General features: G+C 38.2%; 2 protein-coding genes across 2 annotated transcripts; one reads left to right on the forward strand and one right to left on the reverse strand.

Moving 5' to 3' along the window:
- The first annotated feature begins 1,988 nt into the window (after window positions 1-1,988).
- spag5 (sperm associated antigen 5) lies at window positions 1,989-17,986 on the forward strand. Its single transcript, XM_037765419.1, has 25 exons — window positions 1,989-2,125; window positions 2,383-2,453; window positions 3,082-3,210; window positions 3,298-5,507; window positions 5,615-5,807; window positions 5,972-6,088; window positions 6,243-6,335; window positions 6,420-6,554; window positions 7,651-7,770; window positions 7,868-7,960; window positions 8,659-8,793; window positions 8,926-9,019; window positions 9,125-9,272; window positions 9,439-9,489; window positions 9,874-10,048; window positions 11,338-11,471; window positions 11,776-11,944; window positions 12,825-12,972; window positions 13,819-14,068; window positions 15,091-15,223; window positions 15,352-15,432; window positions 15,524-15,673; window positions 15,799-15,873; window positions 17,599-17,679; window positions 17,797-17,986. Exons 2-25 carry the CDS (start codon window positions 2,415-2,417, stop codon window positions 17,866-17,868), a joined length of 5,025 nt encoding a protein of 1,674 aa, XP_037621347.1. The 5' UTR covers window positions 1,989-2,125; window positions 2,383-2,414; the 3' UTR covers window positions 17,869-17,986.
- Window positions 17,987-20,163: 2,177 nt separating this feature from the next.
- foxe1 (forkhead box E1) lies at window positions 20,164-22,159 on the reverse strand. The gene is made up of 2 exons (XM_037762496.1): window positions 21,970-22,159; window positions 20,164-21,800 (listed from the first exon to the last, which is right to left on the reverse strand). The coding sequence occupies exon 2, from the start codon at window positions 21,779-21,781 to the stop codon at window positions 20,702-20,704; it is 1,080 nt and encodes a 359-aa protein (XP_037618424.1). The 5' UTR covers window positions 21,782-21,800; window positions 21,970-22,159; the 3' UTR covers window positions 20,164-20,701.
- Between the last annotated feature and the right edge of the window lie 3,851 nt (window positions 22,160-26,010).

Consider the following 26,010-nt stretch of genomic DNA (forward strand, 5'->3'; position numbering starts at 1 on the left):
CTGTAGCTTATTACTGGTATAACTGTCACATACCAACAGTGACAATAAATCACTCTCCAGCTATAGCTTTATAGTGGTGTATTTTTGAGTCGGAGAGCGGAAGAGAGTGAGAGGTGGTGGCGAAAAGACAAAGGGAACATTTATGATTAAGCTGTTAGATGCATGGATTTACTGTTTTTAAAACCAGCCTTTGAATTACTTTTAAGGCAATTAAGTTACATAACTTTAATGAGGTTCAGCTGAATGAAGAGGGACATTGACAAAACTATTGTGGCTCATCTTGAGAAATAGTTGGTGGAAAAACAAATATGTATCTTATATGTAACTGAGGAGGAACGGTTTTGAATGTGAAACCAGAGACTTCAGAAATAATGAAACTGAGGCTACGTTCCAAATCGCATACTTTTTCTTTTTTATACTGCAGCTGCCCTCACAAAGTGCGTACTGTTGCAGTATGCTTACAATTGGGACATATTACTTCTTCATTTGACCTTCTTGTTCATATGTCTGCTGCGCAGAGGATTGTATACAGAATATTCAGAATAGCATGCTGGCTTGCATACTGCAAAATGCGACGATGCAGCAGGACATCCAGGTATTTTTGGCATTCTGCATTTGATATACTATGTATTGGGACATACTAAATGTTTTTCTGGCATACTAAATAGTATGGTAGTATTGGTATTGGAATGAACAATAAATTAGACTTCCTAAATGAACAGGTGAAGCAAAAGTGTTTTTTTATTTATTGTACTTGTAGAAAAGGAAGGCTGTGATTTAGCAGGTTAAATGTCAATGGCAGCTGTGTTTGCCTTTGCAAGATGTGTTTGCCTTTGCAACCCTTCTTGCTCGGAGAAGGATTTTTTTTTAGTGGAAATTGGAACACCCACCGAAAGCTTCTGCTTGGATGAATGACCTGATGCTATTCCTTAAGTTAGAAAATTAATTTAACCAGGAACCGCTCATTGAGCGCTCTACACACTAGAATGTAGTGTTAATAACTGATGGTAAATAAGCCTATATACTTGAACATCCACAAATTTGTTTATATTTCAAAGCATGTACAGTATATGTATCTTTTCCTATGCAAAATGTTGAATTAATTAATCTGTATGTATGTTTTATTTTATTAATTATGAGTTTGCAGGCTTTTTTTTTTCTTTCTTTCTTTTTTTTTCTTTCTTTATTTTTTTTTCTTTCTTTATTTATTGCTTTATGTATTTATTTTTTGCTTTTGGTTATTTACATATTATTTATATTATTATTTTCTTTTTTTTATGTTATTACTTAATTTTTAACCATCATTCCCTGTATAGATATGTTATCATACATTATTTTGTCTAGGCAATGGGGGGGGGGAGAATGCGAAAATGCTCTGTGTTAAATATCTGTGAATAAAATATATTTTTTCTTAAATAAAAATATTATTAAATAAAAGTCAATGTCAGTCTTTTTTATGAGAGAAGTAGGTGACCCAATGAGAGGAGTTAATTTATTAAATATAAAATTATAAAGAAAAACATGCCTGTAGATACTTAAAAGGCAACAAAGAGGAAAGTTGTAGATTTTATATTAGCAATATAGGAGTGACACGTTTTTAAAAGGGACCTTGTGGACAATCATCTCAGTGCTTTAAGACTAATGAAAGGACAACATGCAAAGTCTCTCCTCAGAGCTTATGAAGAACAACATATATGATGATGACCCCCCTAGAGCTACTATTGAAGAGTGCAGTCCTATTATTATTCATTTATGCATTTCTTTTTAAGTTCCTTTAATCATTTTCTACCCTCTTTTATTTTTGTTATTATATTATTTTTTATAATTTAAGTTATCTCTCCTATCCAATTGTGCATTGTATGTTAGAATACAAAATAATAAAATAATATTAATACAAAATAAAAAAATAGGAGTGACATTAACCTCCTGTTGGGGGCAGCAGTGCGTCATGCGCAGGACGCTGTATGTCACACAAACCAGCGAAGAAGAGCAGCGGACCAATAAAACAGCAGACGGTTGTATTTTGAATGAGACGCGGTTGATGGCTGCTCGACGCGGAGGGACTGTTTACCTTCTCCTCCTCTTCTCCTGGCTTGTTTTATAGCTGTCTGGTACAATTTGGAAGGTAATTTGCTTTTACGTGATTTCACAAGTCATAGTCCTTAGTTTGGTTATTTTAAAATGTGTTTAAACTAACTAACTAGAGTTAACGTAACAAACGTTAGCTAACGACTTCAGTGACGCTTAAACTAGGAGTGTGCTCGCCCTACAGCCTTGCTAACATTGTTCTTAGCAATTAAGGTTAGTGTGTACACCAAACAGTTTAATCCACATTTTTAAGCACGTTTATAAATAGTAAAATGCTTTGTCTTCATTTTGCAGTTGTAAAAGAAGTTTCCCAGCACTCCACAGCAATGTCCTCCAGGAAGTCAAGTGTCAGTGGGGAAGGCTGGGTAAGTTTGCTCTGTTGTTGTGCACAATTGATGTTGTTAAATTCAAGATTCAAGAGTTTGATTTGCCATTTGCACCTATAAGTACATTGGAAATCTGAGCAGTTTACACCGAGTCAGCTTTAAGAAAAGAAAAGGTAAGGTACAGTACAAAATAAGTAGCACATTCAACTCAACACAATAAATAAATAATTAAAACATATAGTGTAGTCAATAAATAGACTAAACTACCCTCTGCATAGGAACCACACCCCAGAATACAAATACAGTATATATGCTCCCTGACCATGTTAAAAGACCTTGTAGCTCTCATGAAAATATTTTTGTTTTAAAAAATAATTAATATATTTCATTGAATTACACAGTGGAAGGCAGCATATTGCACAGCATTTCAGTACATTCAGTTCAGGTGTACTGTGTGTCAATAATGGTATGGAGGTGAGGTGTGGGGTATTTCTGTCCCTCTTTAATGTCCTTTGCCACCAGTCTTATTGTAGCTGGGAAGAAGTTGTTGTGAAACCGTGCTCTCTGGCTTGTGGTGCCTCAGGTTGTATCCTGATTCCCTCCACCTGAACAGAGAGTGAGCTGAACAAGCTGATAATACTTTGTTTTGTATTTCTGTTGATGTTAGCCTTCAAGCAGATGTGGAGAGCGTACCCCTCTGAAAAGTGTGCAGAATGAAATGCTGCATCTGTCAACTCCATCATCGAGGTTGAAATCAAAATCACTGCTCAATGCTGATGTTGTGAAACCGACAAAGGTGGGTTATGCTACTATTTAGACGTACGCCTATTGTTTTCAATGTCTTTGTGACTTTTTCTTACCTTTCGTTCATTCTAATCAACAGGGCGATGTTCCTCTCTGTGACCCCGAGCCCCACTTGCAATCTCCTCCATCCACCAAAGTGATTCAAATCAATGCTTCCACTATTGATGTAGCAACTACTGAGACAGCTTGTGGGCTTGGAGATGTAACATTTAAATCCTTCGTCTGTCCTGGTGGGGAGATCGAGGTTGCAGACTCCTCAGTGTGTGCCGAAGAGAGTATTATTTTATCCAATGACCAGGCTATGAAAAGCACACATGAAACAGAAGATACAGTCATCTCTGACAGTGTAATAGTTCAGTCATGCAGTGACCACATTGAACACCCCTATTACAATCCTGAGATGAAAGATGCTTCTTTTGTTGACAATGTCGCAGCATGTCTTTGTGAAATTTCAAACCCTACACTACCATCTGGAGATTTGGATGATAGACGCGTCACACAGAAAGACTGCTGTGGAAAGAAAGATGTCACTTTGAAATCCTTTCTCTGTGATGGCAGTGAGGTGGAAGTTTCTGATGTCACCACACTCCAAGATGAGACCATTCCTCTGCCAAAGGCACAGCTGAGTGAACCTTTACAAGATGACAGTGTAAATTTAACAAATCTCTCTGACTGTGGCCAACTCTGTCAAGCGGAAAATGCAGATCATCCGAACTTAAACAGCGAAAATGGTGATTGTGCCATCACCTCCTTCTCTGAAACCACAGATGGCTCTAAAAAGCCTGCTGATGGACTGAGTGATATAACCTTCAAATCATTTAACTGCACTGGAGGTGTGATTGAAATTTCAGATGGCACCAAACTTGCAGATGAGACTGTTCCTCTACCAGCTGACCAAACTACGAACTGTGGCGAGTCATACAACTATGGTAGAGATCCAAGCATGTTAGCTAGTGACCAAGATGTGCAAAATGGTAATCATGTAGATCACCAATACTGTAATATTGAAAATTACCGATTGGGGGAACCATTACCATTCAGCCTTGATGTTGTGGAGGAGGTTAAACAGATAAGCTTGGTGGTACCTGATAGCCAGACTGCCAGAAGTGACGTTGAAATATCAGATAGCACCCAGTTGTCTCAGAAGACGCCCACTATGACTGACGACCAGGCTGTGATCGGCCAGCTCCTTGATGACAATGGTGTACCTACTTCCGTTACACAGGATCACATTCAAGATGAACAACCTAACAGCCATGTGGAAAAGGCTGAAGTTGTGGTAGATGCCGTCCCACCAGCTATCAGTACATCTTCACTGACTCACACATCTTTAAAGCCATTGGATGATAAATCTGTTAACTGTCAAATGCAAGAAACATCAAAAAAGTACTCGGTGCATCCTGAAGACAGTGCATCGCCTTCAATGCTTCATAGAACTGAGTCTCCTAACAGCAGCCATGTTGCGGCTCTGGCAGAGACTCTTACACCTGTTGATGTGGGAAGTGTCTCTCTAGTGCACAACAGCAGTGGACCCCATGAATCCAGTGAGGCAAAAGACAGCGCTCTTGGTTCATCTGGCAATGGACCTGTTCTTTGCAACTCTGCAGAAAAACCTCAGGCAGCAAACCTCACTGATGTTTTGAAAGTGCTGTCAGAGTGTCCTTCAATCGCATCAGGCTTTCAGTTTGGGATCCTCAGTCCTGCTGTTCGTAGAGCCTCACTCGCTGTATTAAAGGCGTTTAAGGTTCCTGCTTTGGACCAATTTTTGGCTGACGATTCTGCTCTCGAGGATGAAAAGAGCGTGTTGGCCCCTTTTAATGTTGACCCCGCCAGGCTATGGGCAGAGCACTTGGAGAGCCCCATGCCACGTCCTCTGTTTAACTCTACAGCACTAGGTTGCACGCCCCAGCCAGACCCAGTCAATCATCCAGTTGAGGAGGTGGGTGGAAAGCCTTGTGCAGAGTCTCAGTCTGAAGTTAAGAAGCCAGTTTTGGATATTCCTTTGATTCCAGACGGTCCCCTCCAGCAGCAGCTCCGGCAGATGGCAGAGTTCCTTTTCTTGGCGTCAGGAAAGATGGTTCCTGCTGCCGTCTCTGCTCCCGTTCCGCCTCCTGCTGCTGTCAAGGTCCCATCTGCAAAAGCTACTCCTGCAGAATCCCACAGTGCATGTGTGGGCACCACTCCCGTTAAATGGTTGGACCACAGCTCCAATACATCTGGCCAATTTGTGAGAAAGAGGGATTTCTCTGTGGTTGATTCCTGCACTCTAACTGACCCTCTCTTGTGGAAGTAAGTGTTGATTAGTTAGGTTGCCAATGATTTCTGAACATGGTTAATTCAGATTTGTGTTTTCTGTGTCTGCCTCTCACTGTTTCCTTCTGTTGATGTGCTCTCAGCCTGCCTCCAGGCAGCCTAGAGTGTCTCCCCAGACAAGAGCTGGAACAGAGGTTAAGATCTAGCATGATCATGGTAGAGGCTCTTGTGCAGCAGTTGGAAGCATCAAGGGCAAATGGATGTCCGTCTGCTGGCCCTGCACCATCAGACCTACGGGAGAAGCTAGTGCAGACAGACCACACTGAACTCAGTCAGGTAAGGACACATTAACCTTCAAGGGGCTGACGGTGGGAGATGTGAAGAATTTTGAGTTTTTACTGTTGTAGGTTTTATTCTTTGGCTATGACAACGTCTTAAGTTTCTTTTAGTTCATCCAAAATCTCTGTTTTAATGAATTATTTTTTTTGTATTTTACATAGACCACAATGTACAGAGACCTATATTTGGAGGCTCTGAGCAGGATTGGTGAGTTGGAGTTGGACGGAAGTTCTCTACAGAACCTCATCCAGTGTATGCAGGACATGAGGGTCACCATGGTGAGACATAAACACTGACGCAACACATGTTCTATATTGTAAAATTGTTAATCATTATAGACAAAAGGCTCTGGCATGTGCTTTTTAATGATTTACATTATTGTATGTGACAAGAATGCATTAGCACACCTGATTTGTGCATTTGTCCCAACAGACTTCTTTGAGTTGTGACACAGATGTTGCTCTCTCTAACATGAAGCAAATGGGAGACGTTGTCAGAGGGGACCATCAAAGCCTCGTTTCACATGTATGTAAACATGTCTTGCATGCTTCTGTGTGATTATCCAGTGGGTATAAATTAGTTGATGGGTATTTTTCTTGTGTTATTTAGTACGGTCAGATGAAGTCTCTATTGGCGAAAACAAAGGAGACGCAGACAACAATGATGCAGAAGGTCAAAGATGCTTTTCGCCAAAGAGATGACATGAGGCTACAGATGGAGGACGCCTTCACAACCAAGGAGGCGGTAAGTGCATTGACAAATCTCTTTTAATTGTTATTGCGACTTAAGTAGATCAATGTATGTTTTGTCTTTATCCCCGCAACTATTACAGTCCTTTTTCAAGTGGCTCTACTGTAGGTTGAGGATTTTGTGTTTTTAAATTTTTGATTGATAAAGCCATTCATTTTAGGGGTGTAATGATCCATCAATCTGGATCGATTATATCAATTTAATGATCAACGATATATCATCGATGCAAAGTGAAAACATTGATACATATCATCTTTACGTTACACCTTTATTTTGAAATTGGCACATCCGTGTCACCATTTCCGTCCAAGTGCACCTCCTTCTTACAGAGCCACGTAATAAAATTGTCAAATCATATTTTAGTTGATTTTTGTGAGTTGATATAAATGTAACTGATTGTGTTAAATGGCCATATAATATCATCTCATATTGATCACAGGCCTCTGAATTGATTCAAATCGTATCATGGCAGACTTTGTGGTATTAGCAAATATTGTATCCTTTTCCAAAGAATCAATATAATATTGCATCTTTTATGAAACTTGTGATTTCAAATCCAGGGCTATATTATGTCATGCTTTTGTTGTGAAAAGATAAGATGGAATAATATTTAAATAATGTCTGCTGATATTTAGTTAGGAGCACACTGAGGCATTTAAACAGAAATTATTATGGAGAATATTCAAACTGCCTTCCAAAGTAAATCTTTGTAGGGCTGGTCCCTCTTAGTCGATTAGTCAACTAATCGGTCGTTTTGGTCTTAGTTGATTTCTTTAGTCGATTAGTTGGTGTTTATGCTTTTTTCATGCTGTATGACTTATTTCTAAGAAACTTATGAGCAAATCTCTAGTAAACACAGGATTAAAAGTGGTGCTTTTGTGGAGAAACCCAGTTTCACAGATCTGTCGATTAAATCAACTAATCAATTAGTCGACAAAATCGTATGAGTGTTAATCGACAAAGAATTTCTTTGGTCAAGGACAGCTCTTATTTTTATCTTTATTGCCAGTGTGATATGCTGTTTGCTTTTTGTAGCATTCTTTATTCCAGTAGCATTAAGTTAAGTGTGTGTTTGGTTGTCTATTTCCAGGCCTTCAGTGCGATGGAACAGCTCAGGACGCATTGTGCCTCAGAAATCTCAGAGCTGGAGAATATTGTGGGCTCTCAGCAAGAACTGTCAGCAGCCCTACACCAGACTTATCCAGAACAGGTACAGAGAACAGGCAGCAATAAACAGCTGTTTTAATCTATTCAGCATAACATCCATCAGAAAGTGTTTAATTTCTCTTTTTTCTCCACTAATGCAGGTTGCATTAAGGCAGACCTACACTGAAGTGCTGAATTCTGCTTCTGATGTTTTGTCCACAACCATGGAGGAACAATCCAGTTTGATGAAAGAAGTATGTTCCATATATATTTTTAAAAGAGACTCAAATATGCACTGTAGGCATGTAACAATACCATCACACACAAACAAACAGTATGTTACAATTCCCAAAAGTCACAATTTGAGGTTCAAAAGATAAGATGAGCAGAAAAGACAACTCTGATGACAAAGTACTAACAGCAACAACAGTGTTTTGTTTAAATTGTAGTTTGATCTCTCTGACATTTGTGCATAATTTAATAACACAATAGTACCTTCATCAAATTTTGCTCCCTTATGTAGTGTTTGAATGGTGGCAGCATTTACGACTTTGTTTTAAATGTATTAATGTAGGGCTGCAACTAACGATTAATTTCATTGTCGATTATTTTTTTTCGATAAATCGATTAGTTGTTTGGTCTATAAAATGGTGAAAAATTGTTGATTGTTTTTTCCCAAAAGCCAAGATGACGTCCTCAAATGTCTTGTTTAGTCCACAACTCAAAGATATTCAGTTTACTATCATAGAGGAGTAAAAAAAAAACATTAAATATTCACATTTAAGAAGCTGGAATCAGAGAATTTTGAATTTTTTTTCTTAAATACTCAAACTTATTAATCGATTATCAAAATAGTTGGTGATTAATTTAATAATTGACAACTAATCGATTAATCATTGCAGCTCTACATTAATGCTCATAATGCTGATGCGTTTGCACGGTCTTTTCACAGCTCTGCACAGTCAGAGAGCTTCTGAAGAAAACTACTCCCATGCTCCTGAAGCTGAATGAGAAGGCAGCTGCTGCTTTGAGAGAGAGGGACGAACATCTGTCTGAACGAGACCAAGCTGTTGAAGAGAGAGAGCAGGTCCAATGTCTATTATTTAACTGGGTCACTTAATGCCTTGCAGTTATTTTCTACTTGTCTTGTCTACATGATTTCTGCAAATCATGAAAATTAGTATTATTTTTTTTATTTAAATGAACTTGTACTCAACAGATCGAGGAAGAATGTAACCAAACTCACATGAATCTCCGAGCTGCCACAGAGCAGATCGGTGATTTAAATCTGCAGGTGACAATTCTGACGTCAGGTAAAAACTCATTGCTCATTTAATTCCTTCTCTTTTCAAAAAGTTGTCAATATTCATTCAGCCTATAAAATTGCTAACATTTCTTTCTTTTCATTGAATTTTCAGAAATGGGTGTGCTGCGTCAGAAGCTAACAGAAAGAGATGAAGAGAGGGGTCTGCTGGAGAGGAAGGTGACGGAGCTTTCTGCCACAGTTTCCTCCACGTTGGCCTCCTACACCTTCCTGGAGCAGGCCCTTGCTGCTGAGACTACAAAGTATGATCCCCACAGCAACGCAAATCCGTTGATTGCATGTGCTCAGGAATATAAAAGCAAACACATACTGAAATGCTACTCATTAATTTTTATCAAGGGGGGTTTTAAAGAAGCAAAAAATACTCACTTAAATGCAGCACGGAGCTTAAAAATGTTGTTGTTTCAGGTTGCGGCAGTCATGGAGGGACATCCAGCAAGCCAAGGACAGAGCAAATGAGTAAGTGGTGACATTGATTTTATCATCTCCTCTAGGGATCAAGGTTCCTAAACATTTTCCATTTAAAATTCCCTACTTTCCCAGACTTGACTACAGAGCTTTTGTCCTGGCATATGTCTTACAATTGCCGCCTCGCTTTATATTTTAAAATAAAGAATGGGAGCAAATGTCTGGAAACTGAAATGTCTTCTTTGTCTTTTCATATAAAGACAAAGACAAGTGTATAATATTATTTCTAACTACTTGAATTATGACTGAAGAAAAGGGTAACCTTGTTCTCTGTGAGCAAAAACAATCTTCCTGCCACACATCTACAAATGCCGCCTAAAATACTGCAACTAATGCCCACTGCTGCCTGTGTTTTTTGTGTGTGCTTGTGTTCAGGTTGGAGACGTCACTGGGTCAGTCGGAGCAGCGTGTGCATGAGCTCAGTCGGGCTCTGGCTCAAAGTGAGGAGCAGCTCAATCAGCTGCAGGTCGTCTCACAATCCCAGAACATGCAGATCCAGCAGCTCCAGGAAGTCTGTACTCAACTCAGGGGTGTGGGGGAGATGAACGAGGTAAGCTTTTAGATTTATGTTCCTTTCACATGCCCTAATCAATACTTCTTATCGGTTTGGTTCTTTATTCGATTTCTTTTCATTACTAAATAATTGCTTTTTTAAAATTATATTATTTAAAATAAAGTCAGAACAGGATTATATTTTATTTATATTTTAAATATAAGTAAATATTGTTTCTAGAGCAGCAACAGTAATGTTTACGACAGCAAAGTCACTATAAAAACAAAATAATATCTGTTGAGCTAAAACTCAGACGATACTACCCAAATACCAAAAGGAGAGAGGAAAAATCATCCTTCTGAATGTAGCACTGGGACTTTAAGTTTCACTTTGGGTTTCCGGAGGATTTCTTTACATTGGCGCACTGCTGAAGAGAGAGCAAGGAAAACAAATCACAGGGGAAGGGTGGCTCTTTAAGTCAAGTTGGAGCACTTGTGTGAACACTTTGTGTCTCAGCAGAGCAGAGAAACACAGAGATACGAGAACAAAGGAGTGTTCTGGTATGAAATGAATGATACATTGTTTAAAATGTTGCTTTTTATATCCAAGTTTGAAATGCCTGTTATGGTAGTAATAAGTTAATACCAAATGATGATTGGTGCTGCTTAGCAACATACATATCAGTCTGTCATGTGTTGACTCACCTTGTTTAGAAGTGTGTATATTATTGTTTAAGTAATTCTGCTGACAAAACTGTTTACAGGGTTACGTTTTTTTTCTTTTGTATAATGAGATGGAGTTACTATATATATATATATATATATATATATATATATATATATATATATATATATATATATATATATATATATATATATATATATATATATATATATATATATATATATATATATATATATATATATATATATATATATATACACACACACACACACAAGAAAATGTCTAACTTAAAGTACCCATTACCTCCATGCAGTACTTTGTTAGATTATTGACTTGGATCTGTGATTTAAACCCTCTTACTACCTTTTTCTGTCTGAGAAGACTGAAGCAGAACATCATTTATTTAAGTTTATTTACCCAGTCTGGTTCTTTCTCCTTATACACATAATACACTTGTGCTATAAGCCAACATGAAGCCGAGTGTCTTTTGCTCACACAATTGAATTCAAGCTTTTGTTGCAAGCGTTTTAGAAAGATTTTGAATCCACTTTAATGTCTTGATTGTCAGTTATAAAAATCAAGACCTCATTCATACAGTAAGGTGCTGCTGTCATCATGGTATGTGACTTCTGTTTTATAATTTCCTCTTGTCTGTGTGTCAGTTCTTACAGGTGGAGAACGAATTGGCGAGGGAGCAGATGTCTGAAAGTGAGCGTGTGCTGAGGGCCAACCTGCAAGGGCTCCGGGAGAGGAACATCCAGTGTGAGGACCTAAAAGGAGAACTTGGTCAACTTCAGTAAGTTTAAATTAACAACACCCATGTAATCGATCTTCTCTGCTGTTATTATATCCATGTGCTAGTGAGAAATGTTGGATTAGATTTAGCGGGTTGGATTGCCCACAGATTTGGATTAAAGTAAAAAACGTAAGTTCTTAGTACCTGAATCAAGGTATCAGTAAATATGAAGCATAAGGAAATAGTGGCATTATCGTATATTTGATGAAAGATACAAAATTATCCTCAGTCTCTCTCTCTGTATATTTAAACTTCATTTTGCCTGTATACTAAATGACAACTTGTCTGTGTGTGTGTGATGCAGGCTTGAGAACAGGAGTTTGCAGGAGGAGCTGGAAACCACAAGGTCCAGAGCCGGTGCCAACCAGCTGGAGCTTGGACAGAAACTGGCACAGGCGGTTACTGAAATAATTTTGCTGCATCACACACTGCGGGGACTGACCAATGAACTACATGCATCTCTCAATGACCAGGTAACACATAAGAACTGTTGAACACAGCCGGATTTCACCACCTTTGTCTCACTTGTATGTGTTTATGCTTAAATTAAATACATAAGTCGGGTTTCCTCTAAAAGTTCCCGGACTTTTAGTCCCTGTAACTACTTTCAAAGGAAGTAAAAGGTTCCTTTTCCATAGCGGTCTAAAGACTTGTGAAGATTAGGCAAATTAGTCCGCTTACGTATGAAAAAGCAACATGACATGGAACAAGGGCTGCTGGTCGTCGCAGGGGTAAACACACTCTGCAGCCTGCAGTTCAGTGTGTCCCGTTTCATTAAAAAAAACAAAAAAAAACATGATAAAAGATAGAACATTTAGGAAAACTTAATTGTTAGGTTTTGTCCTACATTTACTGCTGCATAGTATTTACTGATGCACGTTGGATGTATGAATGAAATGCAGAGGAGGAAAATGAAACTAAGAGGCTCCGTATTTTTTTGTGCTTTCAATGTTATCAAACAAAGAAACATGTTCTCCCATCATCCTAAAATAGTCATAAATCAATACTAGACTACTTCCTTGTTTATGACTGAAGCGGTACATAGGTTGAAGCCAGTGAAGCAGCGGTGCTGCTTCCCAGGGACTTAATTTAGACCCTTGTCCCTGCGGTGGAAACGCAATGAGTTCCTCAAAAGGTTCTTAGTTCAGGGGGAAAGTGGTGGAAACGGGGCTACAGATACATCATGTAAGGCTATAACTATTTCTCTAGTGGACTGCACCAGTAATTGTGTTCAAGTTTAGTTATGAGAGAGACTCTTCAGTTCTCTACACGTGTGGTGTCAAACTTCATGGATAACAAAAAAAATGCTGAAAGGAGAAAAACATTTGTTCATGTTGGCTTATATGTTTTCAGAAACCAGAACCACAGAAGGATAAAGAGTCTCAACCAGTCCTGACCGTTGAGCGTCGTCACCCCTCCAGCTCTTTTGTCGACAGCATCATGGTTGCATTAACTGCTGAGAAGGAGGATGAGGTCGCAACAGACACACCTCCTGGATCAGGTACTGTGGCTCATCCCGCATGTGTCTTGAAGTGATTTTTCACTTTTTCTGTGATACTTTAGTTACTGTCCTTGAATGGCTGTCTTGGTTCTTTTAAGAGACAAGAATGAAACTTGTCACAGATTTTATTTGCTCATAAAACAGACACTTCTGTTTTTGTTTTTTTTAACCTTGAACACAATTGGCATCTTTCAGACTGACACAGTGATGCTGGTTAAACCCATGCTGGTGGTCAGTCTGAATGGGTCAAGGGGCATCCTCCAAACTCTCTTCATGAGCCTCCTCCGAACCCGGGTCAAACTCAGTTTGCAGACTTGTACTGCTTTGGTGAACTTCTGTTTCTGTATGACATGAAAGCTGACAAAAACATTTTATTTAATATTGTGCAATGCAAATGTATTATTTAGAAGTTGCAAACAAGCATCTCTGAACAGTGACACCCAGAGTTTCACGTGTGACAGCTGTTTGATTTGCTCAAACATGGATTGAATGCGTGTTCAGCAGACCCATGTCATGTATGTGTCTCCTTTATGAAAGGGGAGTATATAAATATCCTGTGAAGGAGGGTTAAAAGTCATCTTCAATCTAAATTTACTTTTCTTCAATACTTTATTATACTTGTTCTGTCTACATTGCTTGCTGTTGTTCCCCCACGGATAATAAGCACAGCCATGGATGATGTGTGTAATTTTGAAGCAGTTATTGATTTGCAGAGAGCATCTTAGTTACAGGGACAATGACTGAATGAAATGAAAAGGGCGCAGCAACATCTAACTACACACCTCAAACTCAGTTCAGAGAGGGCTTAAATCAAAAAATCTAAGTTGAAGTTTAATGTCTCTTCAGTCCCCTCAGACACGCCCGAGCCACAATGTGAAACTTTGTTCAGTGGGACGAGCGCCTTCACCCGCATTGCAGTCACTCCTAAAAAGAATTTGAATGCAGTAGAGTTTGATCCTGAGGAGGACGAGGACGAGCAGAGCAGCGTGGCAGAGCTGTTCACTGACCTGGGCGGCACCGTCGCAGAGCTCATCAGCACTGTGAAGCTGTTGCAACAGCGTAGAGATGCTCAGCTGCACGGGATGCACAACACTATGTAAGTGCTGTTTTTTTTTTCACAGATTATGACTAATACATTTAGGCCGGTAACTAACAATTGTTCAGTTCATCATCTTTTTTTTGATTCATCAATTAACTGCTTTTAATAAAATAGTAAAAAAAAATGCCCAACACAAGTTTCCAGAGCCCTAGATGATGCCTTTTCTGACCAATAAATCAAAAACAAAAATATTAAATTTTGCTATGATTCAAAACACAGAAAAGCAGAATATGGTTGTATTTGAGAAGCTGAAACCAGCAAATGTTGGGCATTTTTTTTCTTTCTGAATGACATTAGTTGATCCATATAAAATTACTCTTCAATAGATTTGATTAACTGCTGCTACTAATACACTCATTTCAGTTGGTTGCTCAAGTAACAACACCAAATGTGAACGACAAGTCTGTTACGTCAACTGACTTCACTTCATGTTTTAGCTATATTATTTTCATTAATTTGTTGATCATTTTCTCGCTTAATGTTGTTTGGCATATAAAATGTCAGAAAATGGTGAAAAATGTTGATCAGTGTTTCCCAAAGCCCAAGATGACGTCCTCAAATGTCTTGTTTTGTCCACAACTCAAAGATAATCAGTTTACTGTCATAGAGGAGTAAAGAAACCAGAAAATATTCACATTAATGAGCTGGAATCAGAAAATTTAGACCTTTTTTCCCCCTTAACAAATGACTCAAACTGATTAATCGATTTTCAAACTAGTCGATTAATTTAGTAATTGAAAACTAATCGATTCATCGTTGCAGCTCTAGTTTAAGCATAAAGGGCCTTTGTCAGAGAAGAGGTGATTTATAATTTTGTTGGTACAGTAATATAGGATTTATTTCCTGTGAAGTTGGCTTCTGAGAGGAGTGCATTACTGGAGTTGCCAAGTTTTCTTTCATATTTAAAATTAGTGTCATATTTAGAGTAAGTATGTTCACAACAGCTTAAAGTAAAATTGAAGGTGGTGCATCATGGATGTCGTCCTTCATTTCCAACATTATCCAATCCGTTGTTCCAGCTCTGGCCTGCAGGTGGAGCAGCAGGCTGCAAACAATAGACACAAGGCAGAGGTGTTTGAGCTGAAGCATCAACTCAGCTGCCTGAACAGCCTGCTTGAGAGGGGAAATCAGGCGATGCAGCAGAAAGCTCAGGTAAGAACTACTCTACATCTATAATGCCTAACGAAATTCAAAATGGGTTACAAAGGAATGTGGATTGAATTATCTTGTCGAGCTGAAGAAGCACTGAAGTTTATTTAAAAATGTTTCTCTCTACACAGGATGAGAAAACTATGGCAAAGCTGATGGCAGATATACAAGAGACCCAGGAAACTCTAAATAAACACAAGACTGACAGCAATGTAAGGCACAAAATCCATATCTATATGTTTAGAAGCACTTTGAAGTTGACTAAGTGTAACAGTTTCCTTTTTATTTGTTAATTTGTCACAGGAATTGCGGATTGAGGTGGTTGAGCTTCGTCGTTCTCTCAAGCAGTCAACGGTGGAGTCTAAATTCCTGCAGGAGGAGTTGAGAAAAGCTGGTAGCCAATCAGCTAACCCGGCACATTTCATGGAAGAGAAGATCCAGTTATTGAGAGAGGTATGATCCTGTTGCGTATAGTCTGAGAATTGTCAGATACACTATAGTTATAATACTTTTTTTGTATGTGAGCAAACACCTCAAGTTGTCTAACACAGGTCTCTTTGATTTTGTTTTATCTGTAGGTGGAGAGACTGAAGTTGAATCTTCAGGAGGCGGAGCAGGCCAGAGTTAAGCTCCTTGATAGAGCAAAGAGACATGTAAGTGTGGGCTTGATATACTGTAGTACAAGGGTGGCCAAACTTTTCATTATGGGCAATATACAGAAAAATATCACGGGCCAAACAATAGTAAACGTGTCGTTTTCAACCAGTTTCACTGCAAAAAATCTGTGTTTCTAGACCAGAAAACCCCACGTGCCATAGAAAATCCATTTTCTATCAAAATAACTACACAGCACAGTTTAATGTTAGACAATACAGTAGTTTATTGGTGTGCCCATGTACTACAAAAAGTATTTTTGAATCTGTTGCTCTTAAATTTAATTGAAATTAGTGTTAAAGTTGATATGATAACGCGTTAACGGAAATTTGTTTAAACGCCACAAATTTCTTTGAAGCATTAACGCACCATGTGATTTTTAGGTTGTAATGGGCTCAGTTTTAAAGCTAGAGTGAAGATACCGGTATTGTATGAAACTAAAAAACCTAACCATGTCATACTAGCTTCTCGTGAAGGAGGTTAAATAACGCTCCAAAATTGGGCTAAATTTTGTCGAGGAAAAACTGGCATGACCAATTTCAAAGGGGTCCCTTGACCTCTGACCTCAAGATATGTGAATGAAAATGGGTTCTGTGGGTACCAACGAGTCTCCCCTTTACAGACATGCCCACTGCCATGTTGATAAGAGTATTAAATACTTGACAAATCTCCCTTTTTAAGGTACATTTTGAACAGATAAAATGATTATTATTAAAATTGTGATTAATTTGCGATTAATCGCAATTAAATATTTTAATCGACCGACAGCCCTAATTTAAATTAATTCAATACTTTTAAACTCCTAACACAGTACGTGGCCTAAGTGCTCACTTAAGATATTATGGTGCTAATGTAAAATATAAATGTGTAAGTCTAATATTGAGATGTAACAAACAGAACAGGCAGAAATAAAATATTGTTTTCTGTGCCATGAGGTTAAGACAGATGATTTCACAAAATGTAGTCGACATCTAGTGTTTAAACTAGGATGTGCAATGTACATACAGAAATATTAGAAATATGCTCAAGCCATATTTTAGTTTATTGTACAGGAGCCTGCCTCCGATGCTGTATCCAGTAAAACCCATTTTCATTCACATATCTTGAGGTCAGAGGTCAAGGGACCCCTTTGAAAATAGCCATGCCAGTTTTCCTCGCCAAAATGTTGCACAAGTTTGGAGCGTTATTTAACCTCCTTCGCGACATGCTAGTATGACATGGTTGGTATCAATGGATTCCTTAGGTTTTCTCGTCTCATATGATGCCAGTATCTTCACTCTAGCTTTAAAACACTGCCTGCTACAACCTAAACATCACAAGTTGCGTTTATGCGTTAAAGAAATTAGTGGATTTGAAACAAAGTTTCTTTAATGCGTTATTATCATGTTAACTTTGACAGCCCTAATTTAAATTAAATTTAAGAGCAGCAGATACAAAAATACTTTTTATAATATGTGGGCACACCAATAAACTACTGTAATGTCAAACATTAAACTGTTTAGTAGTGTTGCGTATTTATTTTAATAGAAAATTCACTGCAGCCTATTTAAAAAAGGGCAGGAAGCCGCAGTTGTTTGGCCACTGCAGCTGTACTAGGTACTGATATTACTCACTACCTACCAGCATCTTTGTTTATCTTGGAATAAAATCTTCTTCGTCATAAAAGAGTTGAAATGTATAAATATAAACAATGATGTAACTTCATGATGTAATGTCGCTCACAGCAAAACATCCACCAGGCCAACCAGCTGAAAAGTGAGAATGAGCTCCAGATGTTAAACAAAGTCCTCAACAAAGTCAGAGAGGTGAGAGATGCTTTTCATATTGTTTTTGTGCATTCTTCTGTCAAGAGTGTAAATACTGTATGTATTAATATTCATATGAATATTTTAAGTAGTGATTGTTTTCATTTTTCCACACAGACTCTTCTGTCTCTGCCGGTGGCCATGAAGAATTGTGAACAACTCCAACTGCTCGTCGAATACATCGGCTGACATGTTTGTTGTTGTCACCTGTGTTCATTGTATTTATGTCTGTTATGTTTTAGCTTGTCCGAGCTGTAAGTGTTCAGATTTTAAGTGTGATTTAAATAAAATTAATTAATCTTATGGATTCTTTGCTCCTTTTATATTTGTTTTTTATTTCAAGAGCAAATGCAATGATAGATTTAAAAAGGGTTCAAAATGTTTGTCTACTTGTGGAAGCAAACGTTTGTTAATATTTAAAACACACAGACACTGTTAGTTTTACGTACAATTTGCTGAAAACAGTTGTGTGTTGCCTGAAGCTGGACGACGAATCCAACACTGTCTCCAGTGTCAGATGTCGCATCTGTGTGTTCTACACCTGGTTTAAGTTTGTTTGTATACCAAAGCAGTTGATGCGTTTAACATCTTTGCCCAGTATTTAGTTCAAGCCATCAGATGATGGGCTGAACGTAGTCATGATACCTGAACCACACACACCCTTCAGATCAATACGTAAAATACACAAGTTCTTTCAGAAGATGTGTCCTGTCTGTGTTTGTACAATATCTTTCCTCAGAAGTGAAATATATATTTTACTTCCTCTCTGCCACAAAAGTTCAGCAGTCACCAGTAACAGTAGGCACCGGTGCAATCATAGTGTTTTCATATGCAGTTGAATTTAACCTCAAATGTTGATGAATAGGCTGCACATAAAAAAATGCATATTGTCCCCGTTTGTGAAGAAGTTATAGCTTAAAGCTAATAAGCTACACCATCATTTTCTGTTGCTGTTTATAGTTGACGTCAGTTAGGTATGCCACTATAGGCTACACCGGAGTTTGTTTAAATCAAGGTTGTTATAGTAGTTTATTTTATCTCTTATTTTATTTTAGTTTAATTTGATTTCAGATAAGTTTTGAGTTAAGTTTGTTTTAGTTTGGAGTTTGTTTGATAGTTTTATTTTAGTTTCAGTATTTCATAAAGATTTAGTTTTTATATATTTAGTTTTGTTAGGGTATAATGTCTCAGAAGTATGTAGCTATATATACGTGGTTGGAGAATTATGTAGGAATGGCCATGATGTTTAATCTTAGGGCTACTTTAGTGGGGCAGTTGCGGGCCGCGTAGCACCATCTCCTGCAAGGTCAAGTCTGTTCAATTTCTGTGGTTCAGTGTCACGAGAGTTGACGGACAGTCATGCTGTTGTCCTTTTTTGGTAGTGATATATTATAGCTAACAATTTGAAATCAATTTAGGTTTATTTTTATTAGTTTTTTACCCAGGCATTATTGTTTCAGTTTAGTTTAAATTTTAATAAACGCTATAGTTTTTACTTATTTTCAGTTTACTAAAAATATTGTTCACTGCTTATTTTAGTTTTAGTTTACGTTAATAACCCTGTTTTAAATCTGTGTGCCCCTTGTTTTATTATTATATTGCTTATCTAATTTTATAATATTATATAAGGACACTATGAAAATCAACTTAATTCTTCTATTATAGGTTACCATTAGACCATATCCCAAGCTGGCTTTTATTAAATCTTTGTTGCGTATCACTTCTGTCACTTTTATCTTGAGTGCAGGTCTTAACAATAATTAAATCATTGTCCTTTTGAAATTATAATTTGACACTTGCTGATTGCAGCGATCCTCATTTAATCCACATAGATTCAGTGGCGTTCAAGAAAAAATTAGGACCCTTTCAACTACGGATACTGTGTTGAAAACTAAAAACCATCGCATCTGTCAGCAAAGCTTCTTTTCTGATCGCAAAAATCAAGTGTCTTCACTATAATGAAGCGTTTCCTTACGAGTCTCATCTTGTTGGATATGCAGACTGACTTTGTGTCAGGGAGGTTTCTCGTGTGGAGATAAAGGACTCGCACTACTTAACTTTGGAGGCTGAAATATCGAGTTACAAGTCAATTCATTTTCTTGATTAGAGGATCTGTGTGGTAGATTAACTGTCTGTCTGCCTAAGTGCTGTGTTGATGTCTGGACATGATAATTGAGGCTGGTCACGGTGACTGATAACACTGTGGCTCCAGACAACACTTCAAACCAGCTGAGCTGAAACAGTGAAGGAAACAACGCGAGCACAAAAGAACAAGATGTTTGAGGGCATTTTGTTCTTCCTGGAGGCAAATGTCTCGATCTGTTTGTTCTTGTTATTTTGTAATATATTTATATATAGCTGATATAAATTCAATATGTTGCAAACCAAATTTCCCCCCTTGGATGTTAAAAAAATAATTCTGGTGTGATATTTTGACACAAATGCTTAAATTGTAATAGCAATAATACATCAATAATTTAAATATTTTATTCTTGAAGAACCAAAGTGCTATATAATTCTGTTTATTTCCAAAAAAAGGCAACCTAATATGCATTACATTACATGCAAATGTACTAAAGCTGACGTTCTTCATACAAGCCACTTATTGCAAAGCCTATGACCATGAAGCACAATAATTTATACTAATATTTCAAAGTCTGTCATTTAAACTCAGCAGTTATGTAAATATTAAGCTTGCACATTCAATTCATGAAAAAAAAAATGAAGCTTGCAACCACACGTCTCATTAGAGGAACTTTACACTCACATGCTGTGAAGAGGCCTTGTGACATTTAAGTCCACATTTATAGCGTGTATCTCAAAGTAAATTACCATCAATGGGTTGTTGGGTTAATGTGGTAAATCACAGTTGTTTCAGGAGAGGTGTTTTTAATCAGTCTGTTCAGTTTTGTCCTTAACAAACGCATTGAACAAATCACGCTTGGCTCATTGGGTGCCATCTCAAGTCTCTTATGTTCTGTTAACAAAGTAGTTGGATGCTCTGATCTAGATTGTCAGTGGCTCAGATAGCGGACACAAACCTGTCCATATTCCCTGGGTACGTTGGGTGTCTCAGGTAACCCCCAGTGTTGGCGATAGGACCTGCAGCACTGTTATACTGGGAGAAAGAGCCCAACTGCACTGGGGAGACCCTGCCGTAATGGTCCATGCTGGACTCCACAGACCCGTGGGCTGAGGAATGGAGGCGTCCTGTCGCTGCATACCCCTGGGTGTGGCCCTGTCCATACGAGCCATGGTGTGTATGATGGTGTGGGTGGCCGTTCGGACCGGAGTAGGTGAACCCGGGATGCGTAGAGGAGCGTGATGATACGGCCCCTCCGCATGGTTGGCTCTGGAAAGCCGGGGCTCCCAGGCTGCAGGGACTGGATACGTTCGGGAGCCCCTCGGGACTGAAGCTCCGGCCGGGCTGCTGCATCACCTCTGGCCCTGGAGTCTGGTGTCCTATGAGGTTATTGATGCTGAACATGCGGGTCTGACCAGGTCCAAACCCAGGAGGAGATGAAGAGGGGTAGTAGGAGTGCAGCTGCTGCCCGTAGGCCGGACTGACTGCCATATTGTTGTAGACTGAGTTGGTATAAGCGGCAGATCTGGCAATCTGGACAGGAGAGAAAACTGGTGTCTCGTGGACATATGAAGTGTAAGTGCTGAAGTCACAGCGCTTAAACCTCTTCCTGCGCCTCAGGAAGCTGCCGCTCTCAAACATGTCCTCTGCGTTGGGGTCTAAGGCCCAGTAGTTGCCCTTCCCTGGCCGCCCCGGCTCTCGGGGGATCTTGATAAAGCAATCATTGAGAGTCAAGTTATGGCGGATGGAGTTCTGCCATTTCTTTGAATTGTCTCTGTAGAAGGGAAAGCGCTCTGTGATGAACTTGTAGATGCCCCCCAAAGTCAGCTTGCGGTCAGGGTTGTTGGCTATGGCCATGGAAATGAGTGCGATGTAGCTGTAAGGGGGTTTCCCTCGCTGGAGAGGTCTCTTCCTCCTGCGACCTCTGGGCTGCTCCTCGGTCTGCAGCGGAGCGTTGGAGGCAGACAAGGTGTTGTCTGCTGCAGAGTCTTTCTCCACTTTGACCACCGGCATTATCATGAACAGTTCAGAAATGTCCCTTAAAAGACAGATTATAAAATGAGCTGCAAATGCTGCACAGTAGTAGTAGTACTTCCACAGCTTAGATGAAGTTCCCTCTGTCTGATTAAATCCTGGACAGTGAAATCAAAACTAGAGATCAGCCCTGCACACAATCCTGCTAGAAAGATTTGTTTATAACAACTCACTGTCTTTTAAGTCCAAATCCAGCAGCTCTTCAAATACGGTGGAAGTAATTTGCTTTGTTTCCAAGAGATCCCGTTTCATTGAATGCTGCGCTTATTTAGCGTATTCCCACAGTTTGTTGTCAAGTGAAGGTTGAAGAGTTAAGGAGTGAGAGCGCCATGCATGGTGTTTAAGGTGTGTGTGAGAATGAGTCACTCAGCGTTAAGAGTGTATTACCTCTACGCAGCACCTGAGGGCCACACCCCCCTAAGCCTCAAATGTTCTTGACATACCTCAGCTCTATAAGGGTCTATTGTTCACGATCCACAAAGTCTGCATACTTTATAGTGGAAATTTCTATTTCTATTTGACATATTTTAATGTAGTTGTAATAAATGTCTTGAAATGTCAAACAAATATCTAGTGTCCAAATCAGAATCTACTTTTCTAATTAGATTTTTAAAAGTTTTAACTGATGTTCATGAAAAAAATAAACAGACTTTTCAGTGGTCACCTTTTGATTACTTTATTTACTTGCAGCTATCATATTTATTCTATTCAATGCCCTTTTTTTCATTTCATAAACCAGAACTGTCAAAACAAACATTGTTTCCTCTTGATATTCAAAGCTCCCTTTAAAGCCGACCTCAGTTTACTTTAAAAAGTCCAAAATGGTCCATGTTGTTTTGACGTTTAACACTAAAAGACCTCTTTAGTGGTAACTTAACCTTCGAGTTGTTTTTCTACCTTGCTTCCTTGTTTGTTTTGTGCCAGTGGTTGGACTGGCCAGCTGTGTTAAGAGATGTAAATGTTTTCCAGACAAAGGCCGTCCTGTGATTTCAGCATGCAAAATATAGGTCATCATCATAATCCCTGGACGCAACCTGAGAGACAGGAATAACAAACTCTCAACATAGACATTGCTCATTGAAAGTGATTTCGATTGAGTGTCATGAAGGAATTGGTGGCAATAGTTGAAAGCATTTCCAGTCAGTGTTGTTTTTCCCCATCCATCCATCCAAAAATGCACTTTTCATCTATAGATCAGCGTTGATTAAATATCTAATAAACCAGCTTAGTAATAGTGTTTGATTTCAATTAAAACCTGATTTATTTTTAGTTTTAAAGGGTATGATTTAATTTAGTTTCATATTTATTCTCGTTATCTACCCAAGATCTTCCTCGTTGTCAGTGTTTTGGTTTATTTTGTTAAAAGCTAAAAAGTAAAAACAAATCATAAGTAAAGAGGTAAAAAAATGAAACATCAAAGTATGGTTTACATTTTGTACTACCTTGTCATTTGCAATTGCCTTCATCATTTCAAGTGTTAATTGTAAAAAGAAATCTTATTTGGACATGTTTTAAAGTCATGCAAGTTCTTTTCTTTATATTAGTCTATTTTTGAAAAGCTGCTCACACATTTTAAATTACGAAGCCCATTATTGGATAATCTAATCTGTGAGAGACCTGCTTTTAAGATGACTTTAAACACTATTCAATTTCACCGGCACCGGTGATGGAGACAATGCTGATTCTCTGAGCAGCTCTGGTGGTATGAAGTGCGGGGACTCCACAGAGCTAGGGTTCACCACCTTAATCTTTTAAACAAACAGAGAGGAAAACACGGCAGCACACTCCCACCGCTCATCACCAGGTTGGGATAGCACTGCGGGCATGTGTCAGAGCGAGAGCGTGCTGAGAGAGCGTGGGTTTGCTCAGACAAACAGCCTGATGAAAGGTTTAGTCCTGTGGCTCTCCTGGGCTGGACCTGCAGCGCCCTGTTATATGATGGGTTAACACGAGAGTCCACATACCTGTTAGTTTCAATTCAATTTGTAATTATACTTGTGAACAACAAAACATAGTCTTGTCATTTCAAGATTGTGCATCTTCCTAAAAATAGAGAAAAACTGAAGAAAAAAGAAGACAGTTGTTATAAATAAAAGTGTTTAATAAACATCAGTTAAAGTTGCAGGACAATTTTAATTTAAAATGATCCAGGTATTTGATAATATCTTGAATTTTAATTCTAAAATTTCTTTATAATCTTTCAGTATTTAGGCAATATTTTTTATTTCTTTATTATGATTAGATTATTATCAAATAACGAGGGAGACATTAATTAGAAGGTTAGTCGCAGAATTGTGTAATTATTGATATAATATCTGTCATGGTGGTGAAACTAAGCCACTATGTTTATCTGAGGGTGTAGACTTATTTAAATTTAGAATATGTTTATATTACCGTAGTCTGTGATTGATTAACATCCTGTTATTTTTGTAGATATTTTATTTGAACTGAGCGCTTACTTATCTTTATATGGCACAGAGACCAGCTATTTTCTCAGTCTGTTGTTACTGCTTTATTTACATGTTGAAATGCACTTTTCTATTGGATCACAAATGTTTAATTGTGGACAAAACTGTGTGCTTATTATTAATCTATGAGTACACTGGGATTTGTCTATGGTTGTACATGTAAATACTACAGAAGACTTTGTGTGTTTGTGCGTGTGTGCACAGGGCATGCAAAGCTACCTGACACCTATCAGTGAAAGGAGAGGCGGGTACTCATTTGTCATCGTGAGAATTTAGAGACTAAATATAAATACATGTTTAAATCATCAAGCAAAACTACCAAAGATTCTCTAGTTTAGCTTCTTAAATGTGAAGATTTTATATCATAGTGAAGTGAAGACATTTAGGTTTTGGACAAAACAAGCAATGTGGATGTAGATGTGGAAAATGTGTTGGACGTTTGGCACCTAAACAATTAATTAGAAAGATAATCGACAGATATAAAGAAAACAATTGTTAGTTGCAGCCATAATGTTAATACTGTTATAGGTTGGCATCTAAACAAGTATGAATGGGAGAGCGTGGATTTTCAATTAATTTCTCTTAGTTTAGTTTAGTTATTTTTGCACAATTTAATACACAAATATAACAAAAATAACAAATAATATACAGTGCAGGAAGTGGCAGAAAACCCACTGGGCTTATATATTGAAAGACCAAGAGGCTGCTCTTATATTATTCAAAACAATATCAAGAGTTCACATCTGTAGTTGATGAAAAAATGAAAATAGGTGTTGAGTTTGCAGAACAAAATCGTGTGCAGATCTTTTTTGTCCTACAAAAGGAAATTGTGTTGCAAGGTACCATTAAAACAACAAAAATAGAGTAAAACAATAACTCAAAGAAGACAGTAGAAAGTGCAAATATACAACATAGGGCTGTCAAAGTTAACGTGATAATAACGCGTTAACGGAAATTTGTTTTAACGTCATCATTTTTTTTTAATGTAATCGATCTTCCGGAGGTTTTAGCGGGCTCTGTTTTATAGGTAAAGTGAAGATACTGTCATCATATGAAACTAGAAAACCTAATGAATCCATTGGTACGGACGTCATACTAGCTTGTCAGGAAGGAGGCTAAATAACGCTCCAAACTTATGCTAACTTTGGGCGAGGAAAAACTGGCATGGCCATTTTCAAAGTCGCCCTTGACCTCTGACCTCAAGTTATGTGAATGAAAATGGGTTCTCTGGGTACCCACGAGTCTCCCCTTAACAGACATGCCCACTTTATGATATTCACATGCAGTTTGGGGCAAGTCATAGTCAAGTCAGCACACTGACAGCTGTTGTTGCCTGTTGGGCTGCATTTGCCATGTTATGATTGGAGCATATCTTTTATGCTAAATGCAGTACCTGTGAGGGTTTCTGGACAATATTTGTCATTGTTTTAAGTTGTTAATTGATTTCCAATAATTAATGTATAGATACATTTGCATAAAGCAAGCATATTTGCACACTCCCAAGTTGATAAGAGTATTAAATACTTGACAAATCTCCTTTAAGGTACATTTGAACAGAAAAAAAAATTGTGATTAATCGCGATTAAATATTTTAATCGATTGACAGCCCTAATACAACATATAAAATATGATAAACAGTTCCTGTGGTAAAAACTACAACCAGTAGGAATAAGAATGAAGTGTTTAAAGAAGCAGTTTATGGTTTATTCAATTTAGGTGCATTTATTGCATGTAGAATCAATACAA

The sequence above is a fragment of the Sebastes umbrosus genome, chromosome 3 (assembly GCF_015220745.1).
Source record: "Sebastes umbrosus isolate fSebUmb1 chromosome 3, fSebUmb1.pri, whole genome shotgun sequence".
In the NCBI taxonomy this organism is placed as follows: domain Eukaryota; kingdom Metazoa; phylum Chordata; class Actinopteri; order Perciformes; family Sebastidae; genus Sebastes; species Sebastes umbrosus.